Raw genomic sequence first — 11,841 nt, 5'->3', positions numbered from 1 at the left:
CCTTCGTGGAATTATTTGAACGCTTATTTCAAAATAATTACTGAGATTTCACATTTTAAAAATTTTAAGGCAATTCCCTTATATTTTGTACTACAGTGTTTGTTCAAGAGAATTGTTTTCATGCCTCTAATGTTTTCACGTCAACAATACGAAACGGCAATGTCACTAAAAAGTACATATCACGGCTATTTTTATTAAATTCCATTCAATACTTGATAAAGAGGCATGTAAGTTCTCTCCACAATTGCAATTACAACATAATATCATTGCAAAATACTTTTACATAATCTGGAATCACTTAATCTGCTGACAGGTTGAAAAGTTAAATCTGAATATTATTTATACCATCAATTGTTTTCTAATTAACAAAAGTAATATCCCGTTTCGACACTATAAATTAAATTAACATTCTCTTTGGCCATACTTTACATATTTTATAGGAATTTCAAACACATTTTTGATAATTAACTATGTCCATTCTCAGATATGTTAACCAAGTTTAATTCAAAATCAAGTTATTTCTTTCTCTTGTAACTTTGTTTAAAAATCTATACAAATATATACATCATTCACACACACATTTTCATGTCTATTTTTATAAAATTGGAAATAGCACAAGTCACTTACTATTAGGTACTTATAAAAAATATGTCGTTTATTTATTGAAAATGTTGAAATAAATATGTTGCATATTTAAATGGCAGATATTAATGTAGTTTGAAATTAATTAAATTGAAATAATGGAGCATATCATTATTTACAGTATTACAACTATTCATTTCAATTTGTAAGGAAACAAAATATATTTATATTTCACCATTTGTTGTATATTTCTTTGTTTCTAATTAAAGGTTTTTCAATTTTAATAATATGGAAGATAAAAAACGTATCTGTAGTGACACACGATAATTTAAAAACGGTAAGTATGAGTTCCTTTGGGCGTAGCCATCTCGTTAACTTATATTATAAATCGCAATTTTAAGAAGATACAAATTAATACGTTGTTACATTTGAAAAGTGCGAATTCTGTTTAAAGATTATGTTGTAAATATATAATAATTTCTTTTTATAAACAAATACCATACCTATGAAAAGTATGAAGCATATAGAATATGCAACAATTACGATGGGGAAAAAATTGACAAGCTCAATTCAAAATATTCGAATAATACACAATTATTGATGAAACACAGTAAGAGTTGTGATTAAATAATATAACATATTATTTGTAATAACTTAACTACATTCCGTTTACTGTAGTTTAAAGATTTGGAAGATCCAAAAATATAATACATACAGCATAATTATAACTAACAAAATTCATTACTTACATAGAAGACTTAACGAAGTATCTATCAACTAAACGTTTACTAAAATCCATTTCGCATTATGTGACTAGCAACACAGTTATATTGTCATTATTTCACTTAGTTCACATTCTGCGGTCGAGTCACCCGCTAGAGAAAGTTGTTGTCATACATCAACTTCAATGTCGCTTGTCATATCCTGTGTGGCTGAATGGGGGGATGTTTCTGTGTCGTTGGTCCCTCGGGGCGAGCATTGCGTGTAGTCGCAGGGCGAACTTAGTTCGTCCTCCGGAGAGGCGGGTAACTCATCGTCCATTAAAATTGTCGCTGGCAAGGACGGTGATACTTCTTGGAGTTGGCTTGTGTACACTGAAATTATATTATTTACATTTATTGACGATAAACTTTAAATTGAAGTGTGAGATTATGCCATTAAAAATACAAATTTTAACAAAATCTTTTATTAATATTAAAACACTGAAAGTATTTCACTTTAATTAAGTTAATTGTGATCAAGTTCATATATAGCCTTATTTTGTTTTATTGTTTATTTGTAGGGTTAGCTAGATGTATTATAAGTTAAATATCAATAATATTATATGTAAAGACATGTTTAGTATCCAATTTCATCTTTTATTCAATGCTTGATTTCTGATATATGATCATATAAAGTATATAGATCTGATATATTCTTATAAAGTTTGAATCAAAGTATTCTTGAGATATTAGCTTATACCTTTAATATCGGAAGACTTATAGTCCGTAGTGAAACTGAGAGATTCCTCCATAGCTTCCATGGTGAGTGTATCTGTGTCCAGGCTATCCATGGATCCAGAACACGATGGAGAACTGTCAGGGTTTGTGTTCAATGTTATTTGGATGCTATCTAATTGAGGTATATGTGGACGAACCTGAAATAATATAGAACTGTATTATATATTTTCTTAAGATTTTAAGTACTGCATTTCATATTAACTTTCAATTAATTAAATGAAGCTAATTATTAGTTTTCTTTATGGACATTTAACTTATAAATAACACTTTAAGGTGAGTAAGATTAGCACCTACTTAATATACACATAGTTAAGTATGAATTAAGAAGTCTTTTATAAGTAAATGATTTTTAATTAATTACTCAATTATTAAAATAGTATTAATGAGAAATGATTTCAGAAACATACAATTTCCTATTAATTATGACATGTTTATCATTATTTTTGCTGTAAATTTTTTCTATGTGATTAAAATTTTAAAAATAATATTACAAAAGCATTAATAGAAGAAGTTTTTTAAATTGCACTTTCTATGTCTTGAGATAATAAGGTGGTTCTAATAACAATTACATATTCTAAACTTCTATATCACACACATATAGGTAGTCTTACCTTCATGCCATCAGGCCTATGGGGGTTTCGGCAGCCTTTACATTTACATTCCGTACACGGTTTACTTTCAACATAGCATGGACACCGCTGGCCACAACATGTTAGCTTTCCTGGTGTAGCCGTTGCATTGCCACAACGACAGCCTTTGCGCTTACTACTTGAAGAATTCCGAGACCTATTTGATGGCTTTTTAAAACCTAATTGATTAGACTGAAAATAATATAAATTAAAATAATTAAGAAACTAATCTAGAAAAGATTAATACACTATTACATTATTTATTATTTGATATAATTTGAGGAGTATTGATATTTGTATAGGTAACTAGATCACTTATTCAAATTTCTGCAAGTATTTCTAGAACAAAATTTGCCAAATCAGTCCAGGCTTTCTTGAGTTTTAGTAAACTACAATTGCTTCAGTACATTAATATATTTTATTATTTTTTCTTATGAATAAAAATGCTGTTCCGTTAGGAAGTAACAATAGAAAGCATAAATATTCAGAAGATACCTTGCTTTCCCGTGGGCTTGGCTCACTTTGTGATATTTCTGATTCTTCCACAGCTTTCCTTTTAATGGTAATCTTATTACCAGAACCAGCGTACATTACTGAATAAAGCGGAGATCCATTAGATAAACCTCTTGTATTTGGTGATCCTTTATTTGATGATCTTGTTTCCATACTACTTGACGATGCCACCTGTGTTTGCGTTGATGTGGAATTTGTATAGACACATGGTAATATGCTATAGGCAGATTTGGAAAGTCCTGCGTTACATTTAAAATCATCATCGAATCTGGCAGCTTCTTGAATTAAGTCTATCAAACCTGAGCTAGCTACAGTCCCACCATTAATACCAGCCGCTATTTCGTCTTCTTCTAATAAAGTCTTGAACGTATCGGTGCCCATAAAATATTCACAAAGCTTTTTATAACATTGAAGTAGTATTCGTAGTTGTAAGTTTTCGGAATAATTATCGTAATCCTTACACCAACTGCAGGATGGTTTTAATTTTTTTCTCCCGCCCTTGCAATTCTTGCAAACATGATGTTGACAACTTGAATTTGTAGGCGTATACGGTTCTTTTAATAAATTACCGCAGACAGTACAAGACAACGATTGTCGTAAATAAGGAACTAAACGAAACAAATCTGTCCACGAACTTTTATCCGCCGGGTCTGCTAAGATTATTAAACGACACGTAGAAACATACAAGCTTGTAGCGTTCATCTTCATTTATAAAACTTTGAGTCTACACATTAGTTGTTATTGTAAATCTTTTACACCAAAATATTATTAACTTTCAACTAAAAAGCCGCAAACGCTTCGACAATTCTGTCAATTAATGTCAAGTTATAAGTCAATATGACACTGTCTGTTATAATTCATATTCTTAAAACATTATATATTTTCAGTCGGATACAAGGATATTTAATGGCTACCGTTCATGGAAAAAAACTGAATAGTCAAATGGAAAGTATTCATTTAGCGAAAATATTACCACTTCCTTTTTATTATTACTTTGTTATTTAGTAAATTTTATTTATTTGTTTCCATAGACGGGACATGACAATTTTAAGAATTGTAAACAGGATCTTGCAATAAAAATTGACATAGTTTACCGTCTGATTTTTATTTTCAATTATTATATCCATTTTATACATTCATTTCTAATATTCGACTTGGACTGTTATTTGTATATTTAATACCTGAATTATAGGATATACTTAAAATAATGAGGTAATGGCATAGAGTACAGTAATTTAGAGGGAGCATATATCATTTATTTTTTAATCTGTGGAAGAGGTAAGGAGCAATGGCGTAAGTCCGATTATTGCCACCTGGGCCCTGAGGCCAACTGGAAATACGTTTTTTATTGTTAGGGTTCAATATCCAAAGGGAAAAGGATTTATTAAGTCTTTATTATCTGTATTCCAACAGGGCGTGTTTTAAAATTAATGCGCGCTATTTCGAATATCTAAGTTTTATGTTTTCCGAATCAAAAAGTTGGCACTTCCTCCAGCTCTCTGCTAGGTGATGTAAAGGCGAAGGGGAGAGCGTTTATCGGCAGAGGTTATTAGCGTTCTGCCTTGCGTATTACTATTGGCTATGCCGAGTTCACGTGGCTTGCAATATGGTTGTATGGTAATTGCCACGAGGTCTAGTAGAATTACAGATAATTAAAAAAAGGCCCTTCAATGAAAAGGACTTAAAGAAAGCGCCAATAAGGACAATCACAGCCAACATTTTTTTTAATATTTTCATTATCTTTAAGTCCTCAACAATTCGTTGTATAATTTTGCGTATTTACAACCGACGTTCCCAAATAACCTCCTTATTACTCAATACATCTGTAGTTATTATTCTTTTTTCGTTTTGTAACTCGATAACTCCGTGAATTTTTAGCCGATTGACGAAATTCTTTTAGTGTTTAAAGTGAATGTTAATAATTCGTCCCATTTTATTGCGGACTCCTACCTCCCTCCCCGGACTTCGGTGACCTTTTGTCTAGAAAAAATTATAATAACTATTAATAACCTAATGTTTAAAAATTAATTTTCTGCTGTGCGTGTGTTTGTCACTGAACACCTCCATAACGGCTTTTCCGGTTTTAATGAAGTTGGTGTAGATTTGTTACGCGAACGCGAGCGAAACCGCGGACGAAAGTTAGTTGATTCATACTTTTATAAAAAAGGACATAGTTGTTTACAAATAAACTGATGTATATATAAAGTTAAGTAAACATTATGTATCACATTGTATTGGTGAATAATCTTGTTATATATAAAATTTTCGAGTCGCAATATTATCTACCTTATTGTTCTGAAACGGATATACCGATATAAATGAAATTTTGTGTATATATCGGGTAGAATCAGCCAACATCAATTTTTTTATAACCCTAAATTATAAGAATAAGGCAGAACAGCGTTTTCCGGGCCAGCTAGTAATTATATAAAAAAAGTAATGTAAATTATAAACCTATATGTATTTTTGACTGAAGCTCATGATCTTATCTTAGTCATTTTTAAATATTTCTTGGTCATTATTATTATCATGATAGATAATAAAGTATTGTATAGCATATTACAATTTTAAATTGTTTAAGAAGTTGCTTGTCAAATATGGTCAGGCGAAAACAATTCCCAAACAGCACACAGAGTTTGCTAGATGTACATAATATTCCGTTTTAAATTAATCAAAAAAAATCTATTCATTAAGCACCTCTTGTATTTGATTTAATGATCAATTGATTTAATACTTAATCAAACAAAATAATTATGCAATATTGTATGAAGGAGGAAAAGCATCTAATTAGCAAATGTACCTACTCAATAAAATATTAAGTATCGGTAAATAAAATATGATTCACTTCCCAGATTTCAGTGGTAAGCTGTAAACAAATGGAAAGTTTATGATAAACGTTAATAAACAGAAAATAAGATGTATTCAAGTAACTATTCATAAACATTAATGAGCAATTAAGGCTGCTAATCGAAAAACAAGATATTATTAGGGACGTCATATTACCAAATAGACAACCATTAACTTAATCATACTCAAATAATATTATTTCGATTGAAAGACAAAGACAATTTACTTATCGTAGGTACCGTGTACTTGGACAAATAATCGTGCAGCCAATCGGAGCATATAGATAGGACGTCAATTACGTTAGATATTTGACTGTAGCGATTGTTCATATTGTACGCATTGTCTCAGTAATCATAGTGAAAAAACACGGTTCCTTGTTGATGGACTAGAGCTGATAAAAGATTAGTGCGACAGTATTATTTGATCCTCCGCATGAAAAACATCTCCTCGACGATAAGAGACCTCAGTGCTTGGGAGTGAGCTAATTGAATCAATTCAACAATCGTCTTCCGTTTATTACATCTCTGGAAAGTGCATGTGATTGTGTTCCATCGCAATGTTTTGAGTGTTGGTGATGTGGACATCAGAGTGTGATATTCGATGATTGTGGATAAAAACTTTTAATAGAAAAAATGAACAGGTACCTATATCAGAAATTATAATCCAGTTTATCTTAAAAATCAGTTACGAATATACACATATACGGTAATAGAATTATTGGTTCTGTGTTTGATTTTTTATTTCGGTTTATACAATAACTTACATCAACTTAAATACATATTCCTTTAATTTTTTTTGCTCTTTAAATGACAACAATTATTAAGAATTCGATAGTTATTAATCAGATTGTAGAACAATCGGCCTTAAATGTTTGTAGGTAAAGTCCTTATTTATAATTTTCAATTAAAGTTTATGAGGCACTCGAAAACTGAATTTCATATGATTTTGTACAAATTGTTATATAAGACAGAAGTAAGTAAGTTGATAACTGCTTCATTAATTACCTCAATGAACCTACACGTATCAACTGCCCGTTACCCACGTATTAGGTACTTGCAAAAATTTTAGGCGCTTAAAATTTATTTTTGTACACTTCTCTACATATTAAACAGTGCTAATCTTTGCTACTCACTGTATATTCCCAGGTAATTCATGTGCTAATGTATGCTATAACCTATGTGGTTGCATGTTAAAAAAAATAATTGCACCAGATATTATTTCAACCGATAGCTGGTACATCGAAAAACTCACATTATTCCCATCATTCCGTTTCCCTGCGGTCAAAAATTAAATGTTTTTAAAATACACTTTCCATATGTTTTATCTGATACCTCGACATATTTTTTAATTATCTCAATTTAATTACCAAGCAAGGCGTACAATATTAAGATAATAAAAGTGAATCATGAGTTGATTTGATATCAATCAATTTTACGAATTTTACGGTTAATAGAGTCACTATTATTTGCTTAAAACCACGGTTCTGTTAACGCAGTAAAGCATGTGTCATTATTCTTCAGAGAAAAAGATAATAAAAAAAATATCTACGTAAAAAATGAATGACGTCAACATAAATAGAATATGTTTAAGTACTGATGAAAATAATTCTAGAGAAACTGTCGCCAAATGTTTTGTTTGTTGAAGATAATATAAAAACTAGAGTACCTCACTGTAAGTACTGTTTGAGTCAATTTTTCTCTTGATTAACATTGCCAGGGGCGTTGGCGCATCATAAAGATCAATCAGACAATTGAGGCCGTTACGGCCCATGAGTAGGAGATAGGAGTGTCCCCAACAATGTACCCAGCTTCCGCTAAGTAGCTATTTAATATATCAATGCAAAATTAATCAGATTACATTTGCACAGTCGGATCTTGAAGATAGGCTTTTCTTCATATAAGGAATCCTTAATTTCTCACGTTTATTTTGGTAACGTAACTTACTCTTATATACGTATCCTTCGATATTATTTTTTTTAAGAACATTTCCAAATAGTTATATTTTTTTGGTTTTTTCCTTAATAACGACTTGGATGCTCAAGTACCCACCATAGCGTCCTTATTAAGAACTTTAATTCCGCGTATTTTATTTGCGGATCGTCGGGAGCTCAATACACCAATTAAAGGAATTAATTTGACCTCTAGCAATTATAGAGTTCACATACCAATCCTTTGCAAATTTGTGTTACATTTTTACTGGTTACCGAATGTTAAAACCTCCATTATTCGTATTGAATGGAGTACGTAAGATATAATAATTATTCGGACGTTGCTCTTTAAGTTAAAAAATATTTGTAGATAATTTTAGGGTTTAACCTGTCTCTAAAATTGTAGTTTAATGTTCTTAGCCTTGAATACTTTTATCTTCATAAGTGCCAAAATACATGTAAGATAGACAACTATCTGTGTATTTAGGACACGGTCAATTACGGTAAAGATTAAACTTATTATTATCAGTGCGTGCACTCATCTTTACAATCAAGCTCAGTTTAATTGTTGTTATAAATACTTATTAAATTTTTGATCAAAAATAAAGTTTTTGCATCTTCGTCGTAAATAGCTATATATAGATATATAAACAAATGGAAACATTCAATAATATCAAAATAAAATTGTACATAATATCACAGTGCAGTACAAATAGAAATTATGTACGAATATGAAAGAGCTGTCTGTCACGTGTAAAACTACGTATCCGTAGTACCTTCATACTTCATACCGCATCTGAATTATGAGTGACGCTAGCCACATCACGAGGATGCTCTATTATCCAGTGCACCACCATTATTGTATTACTTTAGAACCGCTAATTTACTATTAATTTAACCGCTATTATTTTCATTATATATGGTGACATAAGAATAACAAAGTTATCCTACAATGTCACTACATGATGCTAAATTATAGGTAAGGACGGAAAGAGTGAGCGATTGTATTTTCAGTCAATGAATAAATGTTTCATTTTGTGGGAATATCGTTTTAGTTGATGAATATTAAAATTGGTTAAAAAATCTAATATTATACGAATGTTTTATCTTCAATTAAGTGATGGATACGAGGTAGGTATATACCTATCGCAATCCAATAAATCGTACCTACAACGCAACGATAATAAGAACAGCGTCTATTATTTTTTATCATTGATTAATTAATCAAAACTTAATATCCTAGCAATCAGACATAAAACTAGGATTATGGTTATTTGTGATAATGTCAAAATACAAAATTAATTTGAAATTTATGAGCCCATGTATCATTTAAAAAATAGGTAATAATTTTCCTTAAGCTAACTAACCAGACTTTACCTTCGTTAGAACATTTTAAATTTGTTATATCATCATTCTACTACAGAGTACAGGTACACGATCCTTCTATGGGAAAATGTGTTTCTTAGTACAGAAAACAATTAAAATGTCTTTCTTACACACTTGATTGTGTCAGATACAACGAGAGTCATGAGATTTAGAGAACTATCATATTTCATTTGAAAAGAAGTAATGAATTGAACTCTGCGTTTGTGTAACTAGAAGGTGAATGACACTTCGATGCATTTCATAAGATAACATAATAATATAGCATTTTAGTTGAATAGAAGATAGTATTTCCAACTCGAGTGTCCAGAACAAAGACGTAGAAACTTGAATCTTGTTTAGACTCAGGATCATCATTACCAGTACTTAGCAACTATTTGCACTACCTATTTAGATAACGCAGAAAGACTTGTTTTATAGAAATGTAAACTTCATTGTATTGTGGTTTTCATGAGCATCATGATAATAAAGATCAAAATTGGCCTTATTCTCTTTTTTCACTTTACTACGATTGTATTTATAGCTGTAAGTTTTCTTATAATTAAATAAATAAATAAAATAGTTCTTACCTATTTTTTGCAATCAATTCAATGCTTTTTAGATAAAACAGAGTATAAGTCGAGTAGAATGGGTATTCTAAAGCATAAAGTGATTCGATCCTGTTCCTAACAATTCGATATTATATTCAGTTCATTTTACGTAGGGTGTGCAGTGATGACTTAGAAAAAGTGATTCTTCTTGGTACTTAACTACTGGTCTTCCAACCAAAGGGCTCGCGGTATCTGTTCCAAACAATCCTCTTGAAATTCCTGTATTTTATTATTATTTCAAACGATCGCCGCTTATTTACCACTGGATTAGTCCTAGATTTATATACTATGGTTTAGTACTCAGAGAACAAATCTACACATCTACATATACCTCAAAGAACCAATGTATCAAACGGTGCATGTTAGTAACATTTAGTTGAAGAATTCAATTTTAATGCAATTCCCTCCTATGTCATAAAATTTTATATCTGTGTAAGAAAATAATTATAGTAGTTAGCTCTACTAGCCTATAAACATCAATCAAATTATATTTAGTCCCTCGTAACGATGATGCTATATTTTAAAATCATCATCAATCAAGATTGGTGATTGAGTAGATATAGAATAGATTTTAAAATATAACATCATCATTATCATACATTACATGGTTTACGTGCTGACTTAAAATAAAATTGGTAAATCGGTCATGTCGGTAACCCACCTACTTAAGCAATATTAGTTTATGGAGTGTGCCGCCATTGATAACTACATCAAATGTTACACACATCAAAGTTATCATAGATATGAATAATAAACCGAGATAGAAATTTGATGATATTTAAGCTATATTCGTGTCTTTTTATCTATTTTTATTTCATTTACAATAAAAGTTTTGAATAGAATATTTTGGACTGGACTATTCAACATTTACGTCCAAATAAAGCTTAAATACTATATTACAAAGTTAAATTCCCTTAAAAAATTTACCACGTGACATTGGTGAATACGGTCTATGCATCTACGTAGCCATTGAGCAAGTAATAAATAAATAAAAAGCAGCTAGCCCGGAATTAAAAATAGTCTTTGTTACTCTTGAATAATTACATTATTTCTGTTAGTGAAAAATTTTTAACTTTATTATGGGATTAGTAGAGACCGCTACCGCTACCCGCTAAAAACAAACAAATTTATTAACCTAACTTCTTCTCTATTAATATTAGTATTCATTACCTACCTTCTTGTAAGTAATACACGATTCCTTAAAAGGCTATCAATTTTTTTTAAAGATATCCCATGTGAAAGATGTTTCAGCGTTTTCCAAAAGTAGACTATGTCACTCCCTAGCCTCCTCGCTATCTCAAAATACAAAAAAACTGTATAGTATATATAGACGCTGATCTGTGATGTGAAAGAAACACAAACAAACACACTTTCGCATTTTTTATGCTTGTTAGGGTTAGGGTGTACGAGTGTCTTCATCATTCTAGTTATGTTTTAAATGACTAGAATGATGAAGACACTCGTGACCGAGCTTTGCTCGGTATTTTTTTTTTTTTTTTATAAATTGTATTTATTGGATATTATATTTAAGTAGTATTATTCGCCAATAGATGTCAGGAAGAGTCATAATAAATTGGGACTACGCCTCCCTACGGGAAACGCCTCCTATTTGTTTAAAAAGTAAGTTTAAGTCGATAAAACACGAACATGACATTTTCTAAAAAAGATTCCTAGCTAGATCGATTTATCGCCCCCGAAACCCCCTACATACTAAATTTCCGATTCCAATTATATATATATATACAAGAATTGCTCGTTTAAAGATATAAGATATATCCACGATAACAACAGTGGTGGTTTTTATTAACACGCTTTTATTAGCTTCACTTGTATGTTTGTATGTATGTAACTCACACCCGTTTTTCTCCCAC

The 11,841-nt window shown here is 30.7% G+C and overlaps 2 protein-coding genes across 3 annotated transcripts in view; one reads left to right on the top strand and one right to left on the bottom strand.

Annotated features, from left to right (window-relative positions):
• LOC119829776 (E3 ubiquitin-protein ligase MSL2-like) lies at positions 1–4,027 on the bottom strand. The gene is made up of 4 exons (XM_038352481.1): positions 3,206–4,027; positions 2,693–2,902; positions 2,044–2,218; positions 1–1,676 (listed from the first exon to the last, which is right to left on the bottom strand). The coding sequence occupies exons 1-4, from the start codon at positions 3,929–3,931 to the stop codon at positions 1,474–1,476; spliced, it is 1,314 nt and encodes a 437-aa protein (XP_038208409.1). The 5' UTR covers positions 3,932–4,027; the 3' UTR covers positions 1–1,473.
• A 2,323-nt stretch (positions 4,028–6,350) lies between these two features.
• The window catches only part of LOC119829766 (toll-like receptor 2), a 10,912-nt gene continuing 5,421 nt past the window's right edge, over positions 6,351–11,841 (top strand). For both annotated transcript variants that reach the window (XM_038352469.1, XM_038352468.1), the window contains exon 1: positions 6,351–6,710. In XM_038352469.1, the coding sequence (XP_038208397.1) occupies positions 6,703–6,710 (8 nt within the window). In that variant the 5' untranslated portion in view covers positions 6,351–6,702. The remainder of the gene's footprint in view (positions 6,711–11,841) is intronic.

This window comes from Zerene cesonia, chromosome 10 (assembly GCF_012273895.1).
Source record: "Zerene cesonia ecotype Mississippi chromosome 10, Zerene_cesonia_1.1, whole genome shotgun sequence".
NCBI lineage: Eukaryota > Metazoa > Arthropoda > Insecta > Lepidoptera > Pieridae > Zerene > Zerene cesonia.
The sequence above is the reverse complement of the archived record's forward strand: the minus strand, read 5'-3'. Positions and strand labels throughout refer to the sequence as shown.

What these genes read in the sequence shown, in the direction of transcription:
- LOC119829776 (XM_038352481.1), bottom strand. Translation starts at nt 3,931, where the DNA reads ATGAAGATGAACGCTACAAGCTTGTATGTTTCTACGTGTCGTTTAATA. An exon ending in ATAGGCCTGATGGCATGAAG is followed by an intron (nt 2,219 to 2,692) that starts GTAAGACTACCT and finishes ATATTATTTCAG; the next exon opens with GTTCGTCCACATATACCTCA. An exon ending in TAAGTCTTCCGATATTAAAG is followed by an intron (nt 1,677 to 2,043) that starts GTATAAGCTAAT and finishes ATATAATTTCAG; the next exon opens with TGTACACAAGCCAACTCCAA.